The 25,279-nt window shown below is 41.1% G+C and overlaps 1 protein-coding gene across 5 annotated transcripts in view; it reads left to right on the top strand.

The window, feature by feature from the left end:
* OCIAD1 (OCIA domain containing 1) overlaps positions 1-24,980 on the top strand; it is a 28,810-nt gene extending 3,830 nt beyond the window's left edge. For all 5 annotated transcript variants that reach the window (XM_053253384.1, XM_053253382.1, XM_053253383.1 and 2 more), the window contains 7 exons: positions 2,723-2,807; positions 11,918-11,971; positions 12,756-12,803; positions 14,204-14,324; positions 20,776-20,972; positions 21,679-21,831; positions 24,212-24,980. In XM_053253384.1, coding sequence (XP_053109359.1) covers positions 2,735-2,807; positions 11,918-11,971; positions 12,756-12,803; positions 14,204-14,324; positions 20,776-20,972; positions 21,679-21,831; positions 24,212-24,249 — 684 coding nt within the window. In that variant the 5' untranslated portion in view covers positions 2,723-2,734 and the 3' untranslated portion in view covers positions 24,250-24,980. The remainder of the gene's footprint in view (positions 1-2,722; positions 2,808-11,917; positions 11,972-12,755; positions 12,804-14,203; positions 14,325-20,775; positions 20,973-21,678; positions 21,832-24,211) is intronic.
* Positions 24,981-25,279: the final 299 nt, after the last annotated feature.

The raw sequence follows: 25,279 nt of genomic DNA, 5'->3' as shown, positions 1-25,279 counted from the left end.
AGCCAAATATTACAAAGAGACCATAATCTCTTCCAAAGGGAGCCAAAATCTCAGTTGCTCTGTGCTCCTGGAACTGTTTACCATTTGAAGTAGTGGGCAATGTGTGTAACAATGTGTGTGTGTGTGTATAAATAAACAAACAATGATCAAAACATCTCTAGAACCATGATTCAGAGAAATTCTTTAAGTATGCCCAGTAAGATTTTGGACTCTTCCTTTGAGACGTAGGCTTTGTCATCTCAAAAGTGGTTTACTATGCAATATAAGGCATTGCTATTTAATAAATAAAATGTTCCACTGGGCAACTGGTGCTAGTTCCGCAATTCTCTGAATTGTGCACTGTGCTTTAGTGCCATTTTAGTTTTCTTGCTGTGATCTTAAATAAACTAAAGCAATAATATTCCCAAAGAATACCTCTTGGTCTGTGGTAGCAAAAACAGCAGCACTTTCTGTGGCACATCAAAACTGAAAAAACTGATAGCAGTATAAGCTTTTAAGAGCTATACCCTATTTAATCAATGGCATGCTGAGCTAGCATGGCATAGTGGTTAGAGTGTTGGACTAGGATTGGAAAGACCCGAGTTCAGATCCCATTCATCCATGAAGCTCACTGGGTGACTCTGGGCCAGCCATATGTATCTCAGCCTAACCTACCTCACGGGGTTGTTGTGAGGATAAACTTAACAATGGCCAATAAACCAATGGCCAATAAACGTAACAATAGCTCTGGGCTCCTTGGCAGAAGAGTGGGATATCAATGTAATAATATAAATGTAAGTATAAATAAATGAATGAAATGGCCATAAAAGTTGGTAGGTGAATTGAATTGAATTTATTTACAGTACAATTACACATTATAGTGTCATAAAGTTGGTAGGTGTATGTCTTGGGCACAGATGGGGGAGGGGGCAAAAACATAAAATCAAGTGTATCCAGAAGGCAAGCAACGGCATCTATAAGCAAAAACATCTCTAGTTTTTTCTGGGGGGGAAAAACACTTGTTCAATGTACACATGGTCAGTATTTAACCAGCATTACACTAGGAATGTGCATGGACCGCGGAGACGCAGTCTGACGCCGGGGGTATGTGTTGCTTTAAGGGTGGGGGGGTTGTCCTTATTTCTCCGGCCTCTTTCCCCCTTCCAGTGCTCTATTTTCAAGTGAAATCTTTGGGGCGGCAGCGGTCCTCCCTGCCGCTCCTGCCCCCTTGTTGTCCGCAAAATGCGGAAGTAATTCCCACGCATGTGCACTGCCATGCGCACTGCGCATGGCACAGTGACGTGCGTGACACGCATGGCAGTGGTGGGCACATGCACGGAAGTTACTTCTGCATTTTGCAGACAACAAGGGGGCAGGGGCAGCAGGGAGGACCGCTGCCACTCCAAAGATTTTACTTGAAAATAGAGCACCGGAGGGGGGAAAGCGGCGGGAGGGGTAAGTATAATCCCACCGCCCTTAAAGCAACACCCGCCCCCAGTGACGGTCTTTTGGACCAGCGAACCGGTTCATAGGCCTCCAACATGGCCTGCAAACCAGTTCGTGCACATCCCTACATTACACAATTTTTAGCCAGCCTTCGTCACCAAACACTACTATCGTCCCTTCCTGCCAACGAGTGCAGCCAAACCCCGTGATTTTCTTTTCTGCCCTGGAGCAAGAAAGCAACACGTGGGACTTGGCTGTTTGGCAGAGATGGTCTGTTTGGCGGAGAGGAGAGCTGGTCTTGTGGTAGCAAGCATGACTTGTCCCCTTAGCTAAGCAGGGTCCACCCTGGTTGCATATGAATGGGAGACTAGAAGTGTGAGCACTACAAGATATTCCCCTCAGGGGATAGAGCTGCTGCTCTGGGAAGAGCAGAAGGTTCCAAGTTCCCTCCCTGGCTTCTCCAAGATAGGGCTGAGAGAGATTCCTGCCTGCAACCTTGGAGAAGCCACTGCCAGTCTGTGAAGACAATACTGAGCTAGATAGACTAATGGTCTGACTCAGTATATGGCAGTTTCCTATGTTCCTATGATGTGCAGGAAAAGCAGGCACTGGGCTTGCTGGTTTGATCCTGTGAGGCTAAGATGCTTTGTGCACTGCATCGCAGTGACCAGATTGCCTCCAGCTTGGGACCTGGGAGGTGGGGACTGCTATGTAACTGCAAGAATGATCTCCACTCATCTTCCTAGCTTAGGTCTTGACAAATCTCAGGTGCCACCATGGCACCTAGACTAAAATATTTAGAGGTAGAGTTACTTAATAAAATCTTTATTTGTTATAAGCAACCCTGTAAATTCTGTTCAAAGTATGTTACTTTTAAAGGGGATAAAAAGCAGCCCTCTTACTCTCTCCCTCTACAGTGTCGATCACTAAGGTCACTAATTTGCACATAGACCAGTGTTCCCTCTAATAGAGATTCCCAGGTGTTGTTGACTACAACTCCCATAATCCCCAAGCAAAAGCCATTGCAGCTGGGGATTCTGGGAGTTGTAGTCAACATCTGGGAGCCCCTGTTAGAGGGAACACTGTTGTAGAGCAAAAGAAAAACTTTTCAAAGCCTGCTCTAGTTCCAAACTTGGAAGAAAGGCTGAGCTTGCTCCATATCTTCTCCAGGGGGCTGTAGCCCACTGCCAATAATGGAAGCCTGTGTTTAGCAAGCATTTGTATAGAACTTTGCTTAGTATTGCTGGGTTACTTCACATACTGACTCCTAATATTCTTTTTTTTCCCCTTATAAAAGAGCCAGATAAATATGGCTTATATACCTACAGACGAGGAAAAGATGATCTTCAAAGAATGCAATAATGAAAGTTTCTGGTATAGATGTAAGTGAAAGGTGTTTATTTTTTAATGTCTCTAATTTTACTACTGTCATACTTTGTCAAAAAATGAACGTTCAGTTCTGTGAACAAATAGCACAGTTGACAGAAGATTAATGTTTGCAGAATTTACCAGCAGCATGTGAAACAAACTTTGCATAATTTGCTAAATATGTGGTCCACTAGTAGTAATTAATATGGTATGAGCCACATATTCCCAGGAAAATGGCCCTTCACAGATACTATTTAGTTGAATAAAGACATTTGTGGCTTCAAGACTGTGTCAAAACCAGAGATATGAGGTTTCTGGAACATTCTGAATTGGAAAACATTATAGGGGGAAATTCCCATGCAATTTTTCCTCTCATTTGCATTAAATCTGCACTATTTTATCAGACAATCTTACTATACAAATTTTCCTGATGTCCTAAATGCAGTACATTGTGATCTGGTTTGCCATATTGCCTGTATTTTTAGTTTGCCATATTGAACTGTATATTTAGTTCAAAACAAAACACAACCACCATCATATTAATTTTTCATGAATAGCCAAGTACACACATGGACAAATTTGTTGGTACCCTTACAGCTCATTGAAAAAAGTGTTTTATGCCTCCTAAAAAGCGATTAAATGAAAAGCAATTGTCCCATGTATACCTGCATGCGTTTGATATGTCATTGAGTAAAGCAAAGCAAGTGTGAAAAGAGAGAAAGTATGTTTATTCTACAAAGATATTCTAAAGTGGCCTGGACACATTTGTTGGTACCCCTAGAAAAGATCATAAATAATTGGATTAGAGTGATTTTTCAAATTAGTTGTTTTCTTTCATTAGTATCACACATGACTCCAATCGTGCAACCAGTCAGTCAGCCTATTTAAATGGAGAAAAGTAGTCACTCTGCTGTTTGGTATCATCGTGTGTCCCACAATGAACATGGACCAGAGGAAGCAAAGGAGAGAGTTGTCTGAGGAGATCAGAAAGAAAATTATAGACAAGCATGTTAAGGCAAAAACTATGAGACCATCTCCAAGCAGTTTGATGTTCCTGTGACAACAGTTGCAAATATTATTAAGAAGTTCAAGGTCCATGGGACTGCAGCCAACCTCCCTGGACACAGCCACAAGAGGAAAATCGACCCCGGAATGGGCAGAAGGATAGTGAGAATAGTAGACACAAAGCCAAGGACAACTTCCAAAGAGAGACAAGCTGAACTCCAAGGTCAAGGTCCATCAGTGTCTAATCGCACCATCCGTCGCTTTTTGAGTGACAGTGGGCTCAATGGATGAAGACCCAGGAGGACTCTGTTGAAAGAAAAACATAAAAACTGTTGAAAGAAAAACATAAAAAAGCCAGACTGGAATTTGCTAAAATGCATATTGTCAAGCCACAATGCTTCTAAGAGAATGTCCTCTGGCTGATGAGACAAAACTGGAGCTTTTTGACAAGTCACATCAGCTCTATGTCCACAGATGAAAAAATGAAGCTTTCAAAGCAAAGAACACCATACCTACTGTGAAACATGGAGAAGGCTCGGTTATGTTTTGGGGCTGCTTTGCTGCATCTGGCACAGAGTGCCTTGAGTCTGTGCAGGGAACGATGAAATATCAAGACTATCAAGACATTCTGGAGTGAACTGTACTGCCCAGTGTCAGAAAGCTCTGTCTCAGTTGCAGGTCATGGATCTTCCAACAGGATAATGATCCAAAACACACGGCTAGAAGCACACAAGAATGGCTAACAACAAAACACTGGACTATTCTGAAGTGTCCTTCTATGAGCCCCGATTTGAATCCTATTGAACATCTATGGAAAGAACTGAAACATGCAGTCTGGAGAAGGTACCCTTCAAACCTGACACAGCTGGAGCAGTTTGCTCAGGAAGAGTGGGCCGAACTAGCTGTTGACAGGTACAGAAGTCTCACTGAGAGCTACAGGAATCCATTGTTTGCAGTGATTGCCTCTAAAGGTTGTGCAACAAAATATTAGGTTAAGGGTCCCATCATTTTTGTCCATGCCATTTTCATTTGTGTTATCATTTGAAATATTCTGTTGCATCAAAATTCTAAAGCAAAGTCTGATTTTTGTTATATGCAGAATAAACAATGATGGGTGCCAATTACATTTGTCAGTTTCAAGTTATTTCAGAGACAATTGTGGGTTCTTCTTTCTTCGTGGAGGAGTACCAACACATTTGTCCACACGTGTGGTTGAACTGATACATTTGATGGGGGAAAGAGAATCAATAAAAAATACTTAACGTAGTTTAAATGTTGTTCTGAAACAAATTCAAAGCTTTATGTGGAGAAAATTATTTTTTTTGGAACTCTCCATAAATTGATAAAAATATATATGTACTCTCTCATACTTCCTAGAGATAATCACTTGAAAAACATTTATTAAAAATTTGAAGCTGCTAACCTTGCTAATATTGCATTAGTAAAATCATGATACGAATGATTAATATCATTAATTGCTACTACTGAATTGTATGAAACAATCTATTTTTAAAACATGGAAAAAATAGCATAGAAAAAGTACAGGGGAAATATCCTTGTAGGAAATTTTTCAACCCCACAACTCTGATCAATGCTTTGCCTTCTCAAATGGCAGCCTTAAGCAGATGTGCTCCAGAATTTCTTGTGCTTTAACAGGTTGCTGAGATGCAGCTTGTGATCTGAGATTTCATCCTGGTATCATGAGCTGTACTTCTTGCAATGCACACTGCCTGCTTATAAGTGTCATTTGTATCCCACTCTTTCTCCAAGCAACTCGCCCCATTTTATCATCCCAGCAACCAAAAGGTGTAGAGAGATAAGTTACCTGAGGTCAGTCAATAAGCTCTATGGACAGGCAGAGATTTTGAACTAAGGCTTCCCATTAGTACAGGTCCAACTTTATCCATTTCATCCCATTGATTCCCCTAGAGAGACTGGTGTCCCTAAAATATATTGCTGCACATGCTTTGCTCATTATCTCAGTGGTTTATCTGGCAATTGTGATGCCACTGCAGTTGTGCTGGGGCATACATTTATGGGCTGGCACAGTATATTGAATTGGCTGCTGATACAAACCATCCCTTGCCCAGGATAATAAAAATGCATAGCTTTGTATCCAGTTTGCTTTCATTAAAAAATATTTTCATTGTAAAAGCTAAATATAAAATATGTAAATATAAGATTTCACAATAAAAGCGAGATCTACATGAGCTAATATTTCAAAAGGAATGACTCTGTGTATATTTATCTGTGTGCTCATGAGGACTTGAAACTTTTAAATTGAAAACTGGGTTTCTTGCAAAAGAAAATGTGTGGGCTGCTCAAGTATGCCTCAGGGTGTCCTAAGTGGTATAATGGCAACATACCTGCTGAAGGCATTTGTTTAGAAGTCCTCTTTCTCTGCTGCTGTATGGAGGACATCTCACCAATGGGTTATCCTTCCCATGTGCTCCAGAGGCAGGATTATGCTAATTAGCTTGAAGTTTTAAGAGCCTGGGAAGGATGGCCCAACCCAGTTTCTTTAGTCCTGTGACCAGCTCCAGAGACAGCCTTCTCTTCCCTTGTTTATCTAAGGCCTCCTTTTCTCTTTCTCTGAATCTGACTTCTGTTTTCCAGCCCTTCCTTATTGCTCATTTTCTCTTGGTCTGTTATGCCTTTAAAAAAGCCCTTTCTTTACCATTCCTCTGAACCCCCCCTTCTGTCCCCACTTTCCTTCATCCTTGCTCTTAAGGCTTCTCTTCAAGCTATTGTAGAAGCAGCAGGGATCCTCCCAGGAACAAAAGGGCAGGAATGCCACAGGCTTCCTGTAAAAAATGGCCCAGAGACAGGCCAAGAAACACCGAGGACCACCGAGCACCATTAGGTCTTCGTCAGAGTTTCTTTCCCTCGCTCCATCCCCCACTCCAAGATATTGGAGCTTCCTCCATGGATATTGGGCTGCAGCAACACCATAGGTTGCCCCTTTCTGGTGCTTGATCGTTGCTCTCACGAGGCAGCCAGCCGCAGGCCAAACAAAGGGCAGGAGGTCCTCTGAGAAGAAATGCTGCCTCCAGCACCTCAAGTATTTGCAGGGAGAGGATCGGAGCAGCGGCAGCTCCTGACTCCAATGGAGCTCTGTTTACAGCAGCGAGGCAAATCTCTTGATTGGTTGCCCAGGATTGCTGCAACCAATCCTGCTTGCAGCTGTGGAGCGCAGGAGCTGTTACGCCGGACACCACAGCCTCAGCTACCCCTCACCTCTTTGAGCAAGCACTTTCCTGGCCTGAGAACCCGCCCAAACTGGTGAGATCAGAGCCAGCAGGCACCTTCCCTATGGCCACAAGCCTGCCTAAGCGGCAGCCCCCTCCCCTGAGTCCAACTCCTCACCCTGTTGGAGTTTTTTACCCTTGCCACAAGAGCTGTTTGTACCAAGCTCAGTTGGCGTGTCCTAACCTGGGAGGGCGGGGCTGCAGGGGCTCTCTGTGCAGCATCACAGAAGAGCCGATTTTGTGAGGGCGCAATCATGTATGGCCCCTTAGGGGTCATGTTTGGTAACTACCCCTTTCCTTCCATAGGAACTTCCAGGGAGTGAAGAGCGACTGGAGGAAGGAAGAATGCTCCTCGGGCCAGCTATATGGCATCCCTCATTTCTGCTGAAGTTTTCTCCCTTAGAGGCTGAGTCAGTCTTATAACCATGTCCATACCACTGCTGCTACTATAAAATGTGTATATACCACACCTTGTATGGGACATTCTAACAGATTTATTACATTACAGGCCCCTATGACCAGAAGAACTGGTTACACTGGAGTGAGCCAGTTGTACTTTCATCTGTGAAGCAGGGTCAGCCCTGATTGCATTTGAATGAGAGACCACAGTATTATTGATTATTTATTTATTGCTTTCCCATACCGCCCCATCCAAAGGCTCTGGGCGGTGCACATAAAGGTATGTGATTATTGCTTCTGTAACAGCATAGGAACAGCCATGCTGGATCAGGCCTATGACCCATCTAGTCCAGCTCCTCTTCACATAGTGGTCTTCCATATCACAGGGGCTAGAGACACAGCCCCTTGTGCCTGCAGATCAACAACCCTTAACCCTAAAGGACATAATTAATTTTTTGTTCAAATGACCTTCCAAGGACACTAATATTCTATGTCTCCAGACTGGTAGAACATGAATTGAAGTTCCCAGAAAAGACCCGGCCTCAAATAGATACCAAAGTCTGGAAGGGAACAGGTCTTGTCTTTACCATCTGAGGCTTCGGTAAGGTTAAATGTCCTTTTCATTTACACTACTGGGGTGTCTCCCTTATCACTAGGTATGCCTTCTACCAGTGAGGGTACTGACTTCAGGGATGTGCTTGTTTACATATCATACTGAAGGCAGGTGACTAGCTGGAAGTCACATGCTCTCTCCTCATGAGACATAGGCTCCTTTGCTGTACCTCTACCTTGAATGTCCCATTATTGGGGAACACATTCATACTCTCTTTGCTGCTCTTATGCATCTAATTTGAACATTAATAAGGCCTATAAACCACAGGCACTGATAACCTTGCCTCTTCCGACTCTCCCATCCCAAGCCCTAGCCTCTTATAGGATGGCTGCATGGAGCCTAGAGTCATACCCTCCTCAGGAGGCTGATTCCTTACACCCTCCTGGCTCTGGATTCTTGGGGTAGTATTCTGAGGCGGTTCAGGGGTGCCACCTATGAACTAAGTCCCTAAGGACAACTCCATCTACTTCCGGTTAGTGGGGGAGGAAATTCTCATCGACAGCCCTTCTGGCCCTGCTCACTCATCCTTATGTCCCATAGTTAATAACAATACACAATGCGAACACTGCTAAATTGACAATGACACAGCAGCGGACAGTCTCCTCCAACCACGGCAAGACTACAAGTCCACAGTCCCACCCAGGTTTTCCCACCTGGGCCAAGCGCTTGCATGCAAGTGTAATTGCCACTCCCGACATAGAAATACCACAGGCATGTCATCATCTCCTGTCACAGGTATGATAGCACACCCCTGCGAATAATCTACCTCATTTCCAAATGCAAATTTTGGTGGAAAAATGATCCATTGTACTACCTCCAACAAAAAATACACTTTTCCTCAGATCTCCACGCTCTGTCTTTACAATCCCATATGAGGTAGCAAACGAAGAGGGCTATCCTACTCTCTAGCGACATACCCAGTACTGCATAGTCCACATGGGCCCTCACAGAATATCTGAAGGCCCCCTCCCCCCGCTTTTTCTCCCCAGCCGTTCCTATTTCCCCTCATAATGGGAGTCCTCTCTAGCAGGAATGAGCCCTCCTTTTCAGACTACCCCTGCATCTTGGGTGTCCCCAATACCCTAGCACATCACATAGCTAACTTCAAATTCAAGCAAGGTCATGAGCCAATCACATCCAGCCACTTGGCAACATGAGCCCCAGACCCTTGAGGTCTGCCTTCTATATAGAGAGGGATGTGCAGCCATCTCTGATGCATGGCCTATTTAGAAACCAGGGCCACATTGGCCTCCCCTTTCCTATCTTGAATACCCTTTCCTGGGTCATGTAACAGCCATGGTTCCTAGTGGGAGCTCATCTCCAGCACCCAATAAAACTATCAGGACTCCATCCGGGCAGTAAGGATATAACCCACTGTTTTAATCTCTAGTTGGTTCCCCATTGCAAGTAGTGACATGGCAAGTACCAACCGTTCAGTGGACTCATTCTGTCTTGATCTAGCCTATACAACAGTCTGCTTTCATACAAAAACCATCTTAGCCATAAGACAATGGCACAGTCTCAGCACCTCAATCAGTATCACTAGTTTCACAACTACCGCTATTCCCATCATAGGATATTTGCCACAGGCTTATAACCTCTGGACTCCCTCCAATTATCTTAACATTCTCACCTAGCTGTTCTTCCAGGGCGGAACACCCTCCTCCTCCTCCAGACAGCTAAGGATAGAAGGTCACCCATGACTACATAGTTGGATTCACACACCCAACTAAGCCGAGGGAATTGTACTTCTTGCAGCCTAGCCTAAGGCAAGCAGAGAGCCGTTTGTTCCTGATGGGCGCTACCTGCTGACCTCCCCACTCAGATAGTCAGCTGGGCACTTGTTACAGTTCCAAACCTGGGCATCAGATTTACCGGGCAGACAACCAGAGGTTAGCAGGCCCCCTAACAGAGTGGAACCCTCACCGTTGGCCTTATAGAGGAACCTAGGATATTCGTCAGACCTTAAACTTTCTCTTGACGTCCTAGAAACCAAGGTCTCTAATCAGATTCATGTTTTTTCCTCTTTCTTTCTCCCCCTCACTCCAGCCCCAAGGTTGTCACCTTCCTCAGACAGGTGCGCCTCTGAAGCATCCAGGTTTTCCATACAGCCCCATCTTCCACCTGGAGGGGCACATGTTTTTCCCCTTCTTTCTTTCTGTCTTCCTTTGGGAGCCTCTTTGCCTATCAGTAGGCAAAATATCACCTGTATCAGTCAATTATCTGACTGGTTCCAACAGAGTCCTTACTGCCCTCACAAACATAGTGGTCAAGGCTAGCTACCTACAGCCTAAACTGACCTGCCTATACGTCTCTCCTTTCCACAGCACTCACACCGTTATACGTTTTCAATATCCCTACAGAGGTGCCTGCTCCCGGAGTATTAGGAGGCATTCAGCTTGAAAATTGGTTCATTCATTCTGCCCCGGGAGCACCTAGCCCAGGTCCTGGGTAGCCAGTGTCTTATAGAACTGGGCTGTGCCTTTTCTCCCCAATATTCTATTTAGGCACTGCAAGACAACCTATTCTACTTGCCGCATTTCAACAGCCTCTTACCTGAAGGGCTAGGCTCCCTTTTTCAGCCAGCCAGATGCATAGCCATTATGCATTTGGCATAGTCATCCACCTCTATAGGCATTCTGGACATCTGCCTAGGCATCCGCCACTCTACACTCGAATCCACTATACACTTGAATTTCTTATATTAGACTGCTCCTCTTGATCTACGTCTATACTAGTCTCCTCAGGGTTATTCCCGCTGGGGTCCAGCATCTCAGTGTAATTCTTGTGTCCCAGTCAGTCTTTACCAGACACATCCTTCTCTTTCAAGTCTTGACCCACATCCAAGGGACACAGGACAGGAATTTGTACCCTTCTTGCAAAGACACGGTCCATCACTACGGGACTCCACAACATTAATTGGACAGTCATAAGTACCCGAAGGGCTTTGTCTTCTACACTGCGTCTATTCCTTCCAAAACCTGCCTCAGGGTTCATGGCCTTCATGCCTGCTACCTAAGGTTGGGTCCCATAGTCATTTGCAGTAGTCCAGTGGATCATCATCAGTATTGGCTTCCACATTCTAGCCCACATAAGCATGGAACATATGTTCTTCCTGGGCTCCCTACATGTAGAATAGTTCAGTTGCCATCATGGGTGCATTACTCTCCCTCTCCAGAGGGTTGCATGGCAGTGCTCGGGTGGCCCACCCAACATCCCTTCTACCTCATGAGTCAGGCTCTTCGGTTTTCTTTCCACACCCTTCAATAAAGGATTATTCTCTTACAGCAGATTATTACTTTTTTTCCCATTAGGCCGGGACTCCTTCCCAGGGCTCATAAGCTTTGGCATATCTCATTGGTGAGATGTCCTCCATACAGCAGCAGACAAAGGAGCATTGGTCACTTACCGTGAAGGCTTCTTCTTGCTGCTGCAATGGAGGACATCTCGACCCACCCTTTCACTCCTGGCCTACTGATTGACACAGGTTTAAAGTTCACATAATTATTTACTTCTCATGTTTTTTTCAGACCAGTCATTCTGATTTCACTGGGCTTGGACACTAGAAACTGGGTTGGGCCATCCTTCCCAGGCTCTTAAAACTTCAAGCTAATTAGCACAGTCCTGTCTCTGGAGCACATGGGAAGGATAACCCATTGGTGAGATGTCCTCCATTGCAGCAGCAAGAAGAAGCTTTCACAGTAAGTGACCAATGCTCCTTTCTCTTCAAAACAAAACAAAAAACAGGCTCCATGGAAGGTTGTTCCTTTTTAGTTCAAACAACCTTTTTACTTCAAAACCATTTTTTTGAACTCGAGTCTCCATACAAATAAATAATTTGTCTTTCTTCACCTTGTAGCCCTGCCTTTTTCTGCAGCTGGCATGCTGGTCACTCAGATGTTAATTAAGAAAGGTAAGCATCAAACACCTTTGCTTAAATCTTGGCTTCTGATATTTACAAGCTTTTCCATAATCTTATTTAAAAACCTGTTGTGGAAAAGAAATTGTGGAATTTTTGTGGAAAAGAAATGTATGGTGTTTGGGGATAGAGTGGCGCACACATAGTAAATCATAGATAGTGAACTCACTTTTATGTAAAGCTTTTGTACTTTGTGTTTTGCTGGTCGAATGACCATAACAATAAAGATTAGATTAGATTAGATAGTGAACCTCTTCTATACAAACCTGACTGAGCCCTCAGAACAGCATCTGAGGCCCTGTTCCATAGCCTGCTTGTGGGCTAAGTAGGTGGTGGTTAATTTGCAAAAGTAAGTAAAATTTTGATAAATGTTAAATCATTTATCATTTTGTGTTTGAAAATATGCAACAGGTTCTGAAGAAAGATTTGGGCATTTGAGGAAGACATACCTTAGTTTAGAATGTGCTGTTTAGGTTGTGGAAAGAACCATCACAGCCACAGAGCCAGGGTTCCATCTTCTTTTGTGCTGTGAGAGAGCTCCCACCTTCCTGTCCACCTTGGAGCTACAGGGGTTGATGGGGATTATCTTGCAGCTGCATAGTGGTGATCCCCGCCTGCTGCTCTAATACAAAAACATAATATTGGAAACAGATTATAAAGAGACAGATGTATTACATTCGGTCTTTATTGTGACATGTTTTGTCACACATCTAGTGACTATATATGACTGAAAACTAGCCATTAGAACTTAAAAGGCTTTTTTTCATTTTAATTTCAGGATTTCTTACAACTAATTCAAGGTTTGGATCTCTTCCAAAAGTTGCATGTGAGTTTTAATTCTGTTATGTTTCATTTGTCCTTAGTAGATTACAACTGAGATTTAGAATTGCCACTGTATTTTGTGAGAATCTATGCTTTTAACAGCTGCATGACAGACATGATGAAGGGAATCTCAAACATTCTGAAACTGTGATTTATATCCTGTCAAAGAAAGATTTGTCTTCAATGAAGCAGTATCTTAAGCAAAAAGATCTCTATGAAGAATATATAACAGCTGTATATCTTTCAGAAAATACAGTTGCATGGGATAGATAGAAGTTTTTTGCACATTATCTTAACCAGAATTTCTTAAAACTTTTCCTAGCTCAAAATAAACAAAAGGATGGTTTGTTATACAGGTGTTGCTTCCTTTTCTTAATAGGCTTCAGGACAGACATACAAAAAGTAATAAATAAAGACACAGGATGGTAAGACGCAGTAGCATGTGGGTACAGGTGGCAGCTTACGAAAACAAGGCATTCTCAGGGTCCTTTTCCAGCACCGAAATGCACACTAAGTACTTACAAGTAAAGGAATACCTGTCCTGTTGTTTCGTTCACCACTCCATAAGATACAGTTCCAGGCAAATGGGGATTAGGGTTGAGTTGGAGTAGGCATTGCCCCTTCATTGGAAGCCTAGTCTTGTAATACTAAACTCTTTGAGAAGCAATCATCACACTGTTGTCTGGTAGTTTTAAAAAATGCAGTTTTTGCTTATGAGTACTTCAGATTGTGCTCTTAAAACAGGCAACTCTTTACTTTTCCCAGTTGCTGTCTGATGCACCTGGTGATGACCTGTTTGCCTCAGCCATTTTATAAATCTGTTTTGTTGCCATAGAGCCTCTACCGTTTTACACAGGAATGCTCTAGATAGAACAGTGTCTTTCAACTGGTGTTCCTTCACAGTATGGCAGGTGGTACATGCACCTCCTGCTGTGTTGACCGCATGGCACCGCTGCACCTGGCCTGACCTTGCCAGAAGTGGAAGTGGTTAGACCAATAGTGCACCGGCAGCAAGGTCTGGCTGTGAAGTGGCCTGGCCCTTCAGAAGAAGCACAGGCCAAGCAAGGAAGGTGCAGAGCAAAGGAGGGATCAGGAGGCAGCAGCAAACTGGAGAAGCAAACCACAAATGAGATGTCTTCCTCACTGCAAGGCTACCTGCTCCTGTGCACAGCAGCCATCTCTACTGGCACCCCAAACAGTGGTACTGTACTTGCAAAGCAAAACAAAATGTTGAAACTTCCTTCTCTAGAGACACAACACTTTCCCCCCTTAGCTCTAAGGTGAAGGTTTGTTCGGCTTCATATATGTTTTATGTATCTCACTTTATAATATAAATACACTATTTTAAAAGTGGCATTGCATCAAAAGGCTTAATTCACAGTTTTGTCTTTCTTTGCAAATAAGTTGCTGGCATATTTGGCTACCTTGGTGGAAAGATTTCCTATATGAAGACATGCCAGGAGAAGTTTAAGAGGCTGGATAATTCACCACTGGGAGAAGCTCTAAGGCAACGTAGTAGACCTGAGTAAGAAAGAGCATTTATTTATTTTAGTTTAAAGCTCTCCAGGAAGTTCATTTATATATTAAAATTTGATAGTGTTTTATCCCAAAATCTACAGGGTTTTTTAAAAAAATCCTATAGCAGGTCATTGTGTTCCTCTAGAAAATTACTGTGCTCTGCATATGAGTTGTGGCACCAGCCTGAAAATAAGAGCATTTTTAGTATAAAAGATGCAGATTTTGTAGACTATAGCAAAATAGCCTTGATGGTTAATGCTTGTATATCTTTGTGTTTCCATGAAAAGGTTGTGCTTGTATATATTGTGTCTCCATGAAATGCTTATTGAGGGGAAACAAGCTAATTATATTGCTGGGTATTTATTAGCTGCTTTCTAAAAGGGAGACTTGACCGAGACAGAAAGAAAGTTGAAAGTACTTGAGCACAATCCAGTCAAAGCCAAACACTTTAAAATCCTGCTGATAGCTAGTACTTAATTTCTTATAGAAATCAGTGAGACTTCAAAGTCTTTGACATGCCCTTTGCCTTTTATCCAAGGGAAACATCTTAGTAAATAATATCTAGGCAGTTTTACTTGTCATCTTTGTACTTTGAAGACAAATTGGTAGTACTTGAAAAGACAGAAGCAATTACCAACACAAATGTGGAAAACTCATTAATTTCTTAACTGTTTCCTGTTCGTTCTTGTTACACAAATTCACACAGAATAGAGACTTCACGGTTTTATCACTTGTTCTATGAAAATGATGATAGCATTGTGTGAGAATCCAGTTCGGCATTGTTAAGTCTATATATTTTAAATCTTTCAGAGATTTGCTATATTCTTTTTGTCAGGAAATTAAGGTTTTAAAAAACCCCAAATATACATACTAGCCAAAGGTAAACTTGAGGCAGAGTCAATGTAGCCGTTGGTGAGATCCTAATTCTGCTTCTAAGTTGAATAACTGATAGACAGTCCCTCTTTTTCCCAGCTCTGCTTCAGAATTGGCTGATGCACGTGGGACACTTCCAGTCTTTTTAAATCATACTTGGAGGACGAACAGGTTATAGGATTACACTTTTCCTTCTCTAGCCTCTTCTTTTTGCACATTAATTTTAATTATAATTAAGGCTTACATTGGCTCTGACCTAAAACTAACTTAATGCTAACCATGGTTGAGTTTTTAACAAGGGTTTAAATCAAACCCTGATTCACATTAACAATGGGGCTAGTTTAGACAATAAATCCAAACTGGTCTTGCCAATATGTGATGTGGGATGTGAGTGTGCACATCCTGCCCTTCCTCCTGATGTACTGTCTTGCAGTCACATAATTGCAGTATCATAAGCATTACTACATTAATGGGGTATTTAACTTGCATTTGAGAAGTGGTTCCCATGTGCTTATAAAGCTGTAGGATAGGGTAGCAGGACATGTGCACTCACAGCCTGCATCGCATGGTGGGAAGTGGTACTTGGATGTAGCATCTGAACTGGCCTATGGTTAAGATTGATATGAACTAGGGAATATTATCTGGGGAGAGACTAGGGCAAGGAAATACACAAGCCTACACATTCTGCTCCTATCTACCATTTTTGGAGGAATCTAGAACACAGTGTGTGCACACCAGCCCAATATCTGAGAGCTGTCATTTCTTGACTTGGAAGACTTGGCTGTGACAGTTTCTAGCCAGTGAAACTTGACTTTGATCTGGAAAGTGTCAGCATTGCAATTTGCCCTCTGAAGAAATTTTGTTCTGAAGAAAATGCAAAAATTAAGTATATTTGCAAAGAGCGAGTGAAAAATGTGGTCTCTTATCCTATATGGAATTTATTATAAGACTAGTGGCAGGGAGGAAAGGGGAAAAGGTATAGAAGGAAATAGAACTGAAAATCTGTCTTCTGTGCACATGAAGCCTGTGTGTGTGTGTGTGTGTGTGTGTGTGTGTGTGTGTGTGTGTGTGAGAGAGAGAGAGAGAGAGAGAGAGAGAGAGAGAGAGAGAGAGAGAGAGAGCATTTCAAAAGCTGAGCAAACGTTCTGCCTTGTCTATAATGTGTTGTATCCCTGCCACCCCATCAAAGGATAAAATAAGCATGGGTTGGGCTGAAAAAGTATGGACCATTCTAGATTAGTAGCTTTTAGCCTTCCTGCACTTGGAGAAGTTTCAAATTTGATTTGCTATTTAAGGTCACCTTTGTGTCTGCCACAGAACCCGTATGTTTTACAGGAGATTCTGGGCTATCTAATGTGCACTCACATGGGATATCACACAATATAGCTGTTAGACTTCATTGTTGCTCTTGGCAAATGGAGTATACATCTTAGAATGTGTCAATGCACTCTTGCAGCTGTAACAATGCACGGAAGATCAGCTGTTGTGGGAAAGTATCTTTCAGAGAAGCTTTTCTATTACCACTGATTTTTTTCCTCATTGAGCAAGCTCTGATTAGCTTCCACAGAAGTCAGCACCTTAAAGGAAAAACAGGGAATAAACCTGATCCAGAAAGTAACTGATAATATTGGTCAACAGTAACTATAATGTAATACTAGATTAATAATGTATACAAAAATACATAAATGGATTTCTTAATATTAAAAGTTAATAATAGAAATAGTTAATAGGTAACAAGGACTCTGTTAAAAGATTGGAGTGTATATAAGAAGTCCTCAGACATATGCTGACTGAGTCATATAATCTTGTAAAATTGAAAAAGTTGTAGAGCCACTAGTCCACATAATAAATGTATCCATCAGAAGTGAATTCAAGTTTCTTACAAAAAGTCTGTAGGATTCAAGCTCCTTACAAAAGCTCTATAACTTTTTAAATTCTACAATAAGCGCTTAATATCCTATAGAAGAAAGATGATCCTGAAAAAATGGTGAAAACTTCTTTGTACTACAAGAAGGTTGGAGGTGCATTGTCCTTGTAAGAATATTGCATGAAGAAGAAGAAAAGTCAATGAGGATGACCAAAGGTCAAAACACATCTGACTGTAATTACAAGGACTTGAACTCATCAGGAATCAACTACAAGATTATATGATTGTCAGCATGTCTGAGAACTTCTTATAGACTACAAGCATTTAACAGAGTCCTTGTTATCTTTTAGCTTTTTCTATTAAGTATTAACTTTTAATATTAAGAAATCCATTTATATTTTTGTATACATTATTAATGTATACAAAAATGTATTAATACTATAATCTAGTATTATATTATAGTTACTGCTGATATTTTATATTATCTTAGCTTCCACAGAAGCCCAGTATTTCTAAGAACACAGTTTGAAAATCACTACACTTTCATATTAGGCAAAACAGGTTATAATAAGGCAAAACATAGCTGGAAAGAGCCCTATGAACATGTGTTAATGCAAGCGGGAAGGATCACATGAGCTTGAGAAATAGAATGTGTTTGGAGAAAAATGACCTCCAGGCTAAGAAGAGGTGGAAGGGACACTTGAGGCTTTGAGAGAAGAAATGTTGAATTCCCGGTTTGGACCATTTATACTATTAGATCATTCTCCTGAAGAGGTATGGCTTAATTTTGGTAAGTCCCTTTCCTTCCTGAAGGAGAAATGAGGAACAACCCCGGTTTGCAGTTCACTTTGGATTATGCTTAGTGAGGGCTGTGTATTCTGTATCAAAGTCATCAAAAGTCTCTGTCAAGGTAGTCCAAATGCTGTCCAAGAATATCTGTATTCTTTGGCCTGTAGAAGTAAATCATGCATTTTGGGTTATTTTAAATAGTTCTGTGATCTCAGTAGATGATACAGATCTTGCTTGGCTTTCTAACTGGCTCAGGGCTGATGACAAAACAAAATTCAATGGAACCAACAAAATAAATACTATACACTATGCTAATTGGTACTTCTCTGCTTAATTGTGCCTTTTAAAAGCCACACACCCCAAAGCCTTGCAGCATTCCCTGCAAGTGCTCAAGCATGCAAAGAAGTCCTACAGATTTTAACTGCCATTTGAGATGCCTTTGCTCTCTTTGAGCAGCCTTGGAATATGGAAGTTATAGTCAAAAGGGATTTCTCAGCTGAGTTTGAAGAGGATATTCTGTGCTTCTGTGAAAAAGTTTCCTTTTAAAAGGCAGTATAAAAATATATTGAATATATGAGAAGATATCATAGCAATAACAATTTTTGCTAAGATATAATTTTTCACAGAAATTTGAATGTTTCTGTGGATGACAGGCGCGGGTAGAGAGAGGACAGAACAGTAATGATGCTAAGGAGAAGAAAGGAAGTTGTATTGATCTCTTGTGCCCCTGCCCACTAGCTTCAGTCTTTTTGTGTCTGTCTACAAGTTTTCAAGCTGTTCTTTGAAACCCTAAGGAACAGTTCTTGGGGGTGGGGGAAGTAAGTTGAGAAAAATCTGAAACATTGTATTATCAGAATTTACACTTTTGTGGATCACATGAACTGTTGCTTCAATGAAAAAATGTTTCACTGAAGCTACTGCGACTCATTACTCAAATACAGTTTTTAAAAGTACAGTATGATTTCTCACTTCCTCACCATCTCCAAAATATTGGTTGCTATGCTGTTTTCACAGGGTCCTGTTGAACCTCATGGACAGCATCAAGGTTACAAAGTCCTACCAAAATTAATGGGACTTAAGTTAATCATAACTAACTTGTCTCATTGATTTTGGTGGTTCTTAGTCATGATTAACAAGTCTGGATGATGCCCATTATCTGTTTTTGTGCATGGTGACACTAATTTGCAGAGAGAGAGAGAGAGAGAGAGATTTGTCTGTGATTCTAACTGAGATGTGGATATAAATGTTTACCTTTTATTTTATTCCATTTATGTATCGCCCTTGCTAAAATGGCTCAGGGTGGCTTACATTAAAATCTAAAACACATAACAATCAAAATAAAAAACCATTTAAACCATATTAAAATTAAAACTAGATATCGTTCAAAGCTAGGCCAAAAGAGGGGTCTTGAAGGCTCTCCTGAAGGCCTCCAAGGAAGACAATCCTCTTATATCCACGAGGACTGCATTCCACAACCTAGGGGCAACAACTGAGAAGGCCCAATCCCAGGTTGCCACCAGATAAACTGGTGGCAGCTGAAGACAGACCCCTCTTGATGATCTTAATGAGCAGTGGGGATCTTGTAGGGAAAGGCACTCTCTCACATAACCCAACCTAAGCCATTCAGGGCTTCAAAAGTAATAACCAGCACTTTGTACTTTACGCAGAAACATATCGGCAGCCAGTGCAACTGTTTAAGAACAAGCATAATGTGTTCTCTCCAGGATATCCAAGAGACTAATCTGGTTGCCACATTTTGAACTAACGAAAATTTCCCGACTATGTAAAAAGCCAGCCCTATATAGAGCACATTGCAGTAGTCCAACCTAGAGATTATCAACTGGAGTACCACTGTTTTCAGGTCGTCCTCAAGAAACAGGCGGAGTTGTCAAATCAATTGCAGCTGGTAAAAAGCACTCCTGGCCACAGCCTCAACCTGAGGCACCAAGGTGAAACCCGGCTCCAAGAGCACTCCCCAGCTACAAACCTGTTCTTTATTACCCCCTTCATCTAGTCCATTACTGCATGTAGGCAGGCATTTAAGGGGCTAATGCCACATCCTGATTTTGATAACAAAGAGAAATAGATTTGGGTGTCATCAGCATATTGATAACAACCAGCACCCAATCCCCTGATGAACTCACCCAGCAGATTCATGTAGATGTTAAAAAGATAGAATGGAGCCTTTTAACCTGTGAGCATAGGTAATAAAATTTGCCTGAAATTGTTTTGAAATTATACATGGCATCCTTGTAAAAAGAGATAGAAGTTTATTACATGATAAACTATAGTTCACATATCAGCCATACAAAATAATGTTTCATGCCAAAGGTGGAGGTGTTAATTCTGTCAATCCTTGCTGCTTTCTTTATTGCCTTTGATGCTTCCTGAAAATATGTCCCTAAAGATCACCTGAATCTCAGGGACATATTTTAGGGGGGTCTGCAGAGGGAAGGCAGAATTAGTGAAAATTTTCCCCCACCCTTACACGCACAAAATGTTATTGTGTATGTATGTCACATTAGTCAGTGTGTGAGTCCATGATTATACTGCTGTGGCTGAGGTTTTAAGTATTTTCACAAAGAAAAATGTCTAGCAAAAGAGGGCAAGTATATGTTCCTGAACCTCTATGTTAAATGAAAATTTCCACCTAATATAACCATGAAATAGATCTCTCTGCTCCCCCTACTCCTCTCCTATCTATCCCTTAGTCCTCCCCACCGCTGCATACAGACATTTGCCTTTCCTTCCTCACTGCCCCATCTCTGCTATAATTAATTTAACCTTAAATAGTTTGTCCTCACTATCATAAGCTTCAATTTATTATTGTTCTGGATGGAGTGAGAAGCAAAATTGTGTCACACTAAACCTACTTTTCAGGGTTTTTAAAAACGAATTTTTAATAACTAGCTGTAATCTCTCTTTTCAGATATTCTCAGAAGCCTGTATTTTCAAATGTGCCTTCCCAGAAGCCTTTTGAAACTGTTCCAGAAGGCCCACTATCTTCCACATACTCTGGTGATCATCATGGAGTGGCTGGTTCACACTCTAAGTATGAACCAATCCCATTTAGTTCTTCCATGAATGAATCTAGTCCCAGTGGAATAACAGACAGTATCCCAGGAGGTAGAGTTTATCTTGAACTTTATAGTGCAATTAGTGATGTCTCTCTGGTCAAAAACTGAATGCTTATGATTTAGTATTCACCAGTGTGAAAGTTTTCATTTTGAAGAGGCAGCATTAGAGTGGAATTACATATTATACCAACAAATAATACTCAGAAGTTATGCCTGTCTGCTGATTGGCACAGACAATTGCTTGTATGAACTGCCTATTCATTTGAGCAGTGTGAGGTGGGATAAGCAAATTAATGAAACTCACAGTGGCTGCTTCCATGTATGCAAAAATCCTTGCTCATGGAGTTGTGATTCTGATAAACCACACAATGTAAACAAATCTTAAGCCACAAGGCGTGAGCATCATTTCAGCTACCTAAACAGAAAAAATGAGTCAGAACTTAATAACATTTAACAACTTGTATTACTATGTTAATATGTGCATACCTGTTCAAACCCCACACACTATAAATAGTAAAATTGTGTAAGGCACCTCATCTGGTTTGTGTCTCAAGTTGATGCTCTAGGATCAGATGGAAGCTGGTTTGGCATCTGAATTCTGACAACAGTCTTGAGATATGTGACTATGAATCTAGTATTTCACAGAAGTTTGAAGCCTCATTAATGGAAGTCAAGAGGATTACTCAAGAATAAGATTAAATAAGTTTAATTTTACCCATGCTTTTACAATATGACTTTCCCCTTTTTCCTTTAAGAACCTATCCCATTTCTTGAAGAAAGTCCAAAAAGAAAAGGAATCACGTATGAAGAATTAAGGAGCAGAAATAGAGAGATGTATGAGGCAGGAGTAACGCAGAAGTCAGAAATTCCATCAAAGTCTTCACAGGAAAGACCGTTAAAGAAGGAAGGTAAATTGTTAAATAACTGAAGAATTTGGTAATATCTGCAGCAGTTGCATCAAGGAATGGGGGAATCCATGTTTAATCTTGCCTTTCCACTAAACACTCTCGATATTCTACGGAATAAACAGAGCATTCATTTTACTCTTTCCCCGCCTTTGGTCCATTCCCTTTTGTTAGGGTGGCCTTTTAAAAGTATGTTGTAAAGCATTATTTTTATTTAAACTCTCTATAGCAAAGAATTACTGCAAATAATCTAGCCTGATTTAAAGGGATTGGGATGACTAGGGCCCACAGAGGATTTAAATCATTCCTTTCTGGCTGGATAAGGAGACCACACTAATACTGTATATTCTTTCAGTACATAATATACATATTTTCATTAATAAATAGGAGAAAAGCAAAATGAAGATGCATGCAGATCAGTAGTGGTCAGTCAAATCATTGGCCAGTATGTGATGGCAGTAAGTGACATTCTACAAACAGATGCTCTGCAGGCTGCTGTTCATTCAAGGATAGGTTCAGACATGTTCATTTATTGATGAACATGCCATATTAATTGTTTGTGAAATAGCCTTCAAGGAGAAAAACCTGTCAGTTCTAACCTAAAATGTGATGCTTTTCAAATAAAGGCAATTTGCAGATTTGGCTGAATCAATAAGTGATATTCATACATAAATGATCACCCCCAAATCATCAGTATACATATTGATGGGGGGGAAATCTGACCAGATTTGTAACATATATAAAGCCAGGAGGAATAACAAATACTATAGAAGACAGAATTAAGATTAACAATGACTTTGATACATTGAAGTTCTAGGATGAGGCTAGATAAGGATAAGACTGCTTTGAGTCAAAATGCAATAAAGCACCATACTAGAAAGTATACCAGATATACTGTATATACCAGTAGACTGTTTGTATCTTTGTGAGCTGATCCTAAATCTAAGGAAGCTTTATGATGATATTGAGATGGGAATGGAACAGGGATGTAAATCCCACTTCAGGCTGCACTGAGAGAAGCATGGTTTGCAAGATTTGACAGTCAACCTCTTTTAGGTCTCACTAGCACTTTTTATCCAGTATAGGTTAAAATATTTGAAGGTGGCTTGAACTAATGTGGAGAATGTAGAAAGTAAAATATTAAATGAGTTGGAACATATGAGTAAAGAATATGTTAACTTATAAAAATTGAATATGTTAGCTTATTAAAAAAACTGGTGAGGGAGAAGCTTATAACTGAAGCGGAGTCAAGAGACAGGAGGGACAACAAAATAGTTTCAACCAACAAGAAATCACGTTAGGGCTTAGTAAAAGGTTGGGCAGCAGTAAGATGCCAAGGAAAACTGCAAGTTCTCATTTTTTGAAGAAAACTGAGAATTAGGCCTAGGAAACCTCTCCATTGCAGGAGTTGAACTAAATGAACACAGAGGTCCCCTTCAATTCTATAAATCTTTAAGGAGTTGAGGACAATAAGTTTGTTTGGAACAGCAAGCTCTTAGAAAGTCTTCTCGGGGCTTTTCCTTGCCTTGCAGTGAGCATAATTCCAAAGGATGTGCCATTGTTTTCTTCTGTTTACCATTCTGCTGGAAGGAAACTGAACTTGGCACCAACACTGAGACTGTTTTTTCTGATTAGGAAACAAACTTGTACAAGGTAAACAAAGACCACAAAGCAAAATTACCTTTCAGTTAGTAGAAAATGCTGTCAGTGAGAATGAGTTTGAATAAGAGTTCATTCTGTCTTTTGGTGCAGTAAATGAATTTCCAGGCATTGTATTTACACATAAGAAAGGAATTCTGTGAAACAATGTGTAAATACAAAAATGCTACAGCTGATACAGTGTTATTGGTAATGGAATGTTCTGCTATTGAGGAAGTTCACTAGTGAATTGAGTGTGGGGTAGGATTGCTAGAACAGTGTGTGTCATCATCCCCTGCCCAGCTTGCTTTGACAGTATTCTTCCATATCCATTTAGCTCAACCATGCAGATTCCTTTAAATATTCTTTGATAATTCCATAAGAGACAAATGGAGAAACATGGGCTAGTGTCCCACAGCACAAATATCACTGGTTTGTCCTAGTGGCCAGAATGACCTTAAGATGCCACAGAGATGAGAATCCACAGCTATATGAATTGTCCAGATAGGTTGGTGCTATGCACAACTTTCCATGAAGTTGGTACACTCAGTCTAGTGATGGAGTATCGCAGTGGAAACTTACATTGTTGTAGCAATCGCATTGGGCTTGAGCCCAGTGCCATGTCAGTCATCCTGGCAATTTTGCCCTATTCTAAAACATTAGTTAGTGCAGTAGTTTATAGGACCAAACCTAAAGTGTTTGTGTACTACTATGCTTTTCTTTCTCTCTCTCTCTCTCTCTCTAGTTAAAGTTAATAAATATGGAGATACTTGGGAAGAGTGAAATCCTTTGTACCACCTGGACACATTTCTTCAATCAAATATTTCAGCTTTATCAATGTCAAATATCTGAATGTTCTGTTTGGAATGCAAATTGATTACAATTAAAAAAAATACTTAGGTCTCTCTCTTTTTCACTTGGCAAAGTAAGAATGGACTGTTCCCCTTACAGTATTTAACTTGGAAGCAATTGGATGCTAATGACTATATCATAATTTTTAAAGCACCCCTCATTATTTTAATGGTGAGTAACTAGAGCCACTAGAATTCACAGAAGGAACCAGTTAATATTAGGTCTGCTTGAAAGGTAGTGCTGCTGAAAACAGAAGGGCAGCAAAGACACTAAGGCCTACTACCTTAATTTGAAAGTAATTTAAAGGGAACATAAAAATTTACAAGGAAAAAAACTTCCAACTATGTAAAAACTAGTAGTTGAATACAAAAATAATGAAGAAAAACATGATGGTTTTGGTTCTTTGAAAACATTTTAAGATTAAAATGTTCATATTTTTAGTCTTTGGAAATATGCCCGTGTTTAGATAACACTTGTGTGGCACATGCTTTACATACACAAGGTTCAGGATAACAGGGCTTCAAAAGATCCCCGCATAAGGCCTTGAAGAGCCACTGTGAGTCAGAACAGACAGTACCGCACTAGGTAACCCAATGGTATAGAGCAACTTTGTGAGTTAAGACTTGTGAACTTGCAGTTATAATAAACCTGATTTCCTAAAAGGTGTGTCATGTGTTTGCTTGGCACTCAAACATTCCATGCTGTATTCCCTGTAAGCTGTGCATGTAAGTAGGCACACACAAAATCCAACACACACATACACACCACAGCATTTAAACTAGATGTCTCACCGTTGCCTGGCAACTGCTGACTTATTGCTGTCAACAGCTTCCTCATCACCAGCTGTTGCTCCATCCCCACCTGTTCTCTGCATGGGCTCCGGCCAGCAAGATCAGGGAAATCGGCTCCCTCCTGCAAGCAGGGGAAACTGCTCTCTTGCTTGCAGGAGGGAGCCGATTTC

This window comes from Hemicordylus capensis, chromosome 5 (genome assembly GCF_027244095.1).
Source record: "Hemicordylus capensis ecotype Gifberg chromosome 5, rHemCap1.1.pri, whole genome shotgun sequence".
Taxonomy (NCBI): Eukaryota; Metazoa; Chordata; class Lepidosauria; order Squamata; family Cordylidae; genus Hemicordylus; species Hemicordylus capensis.
The sequence above is the reverse complement of the archived record's forward strand: the minus strand, read 5'-3'. Positions and strand labels throughout refer to the sequence as shown.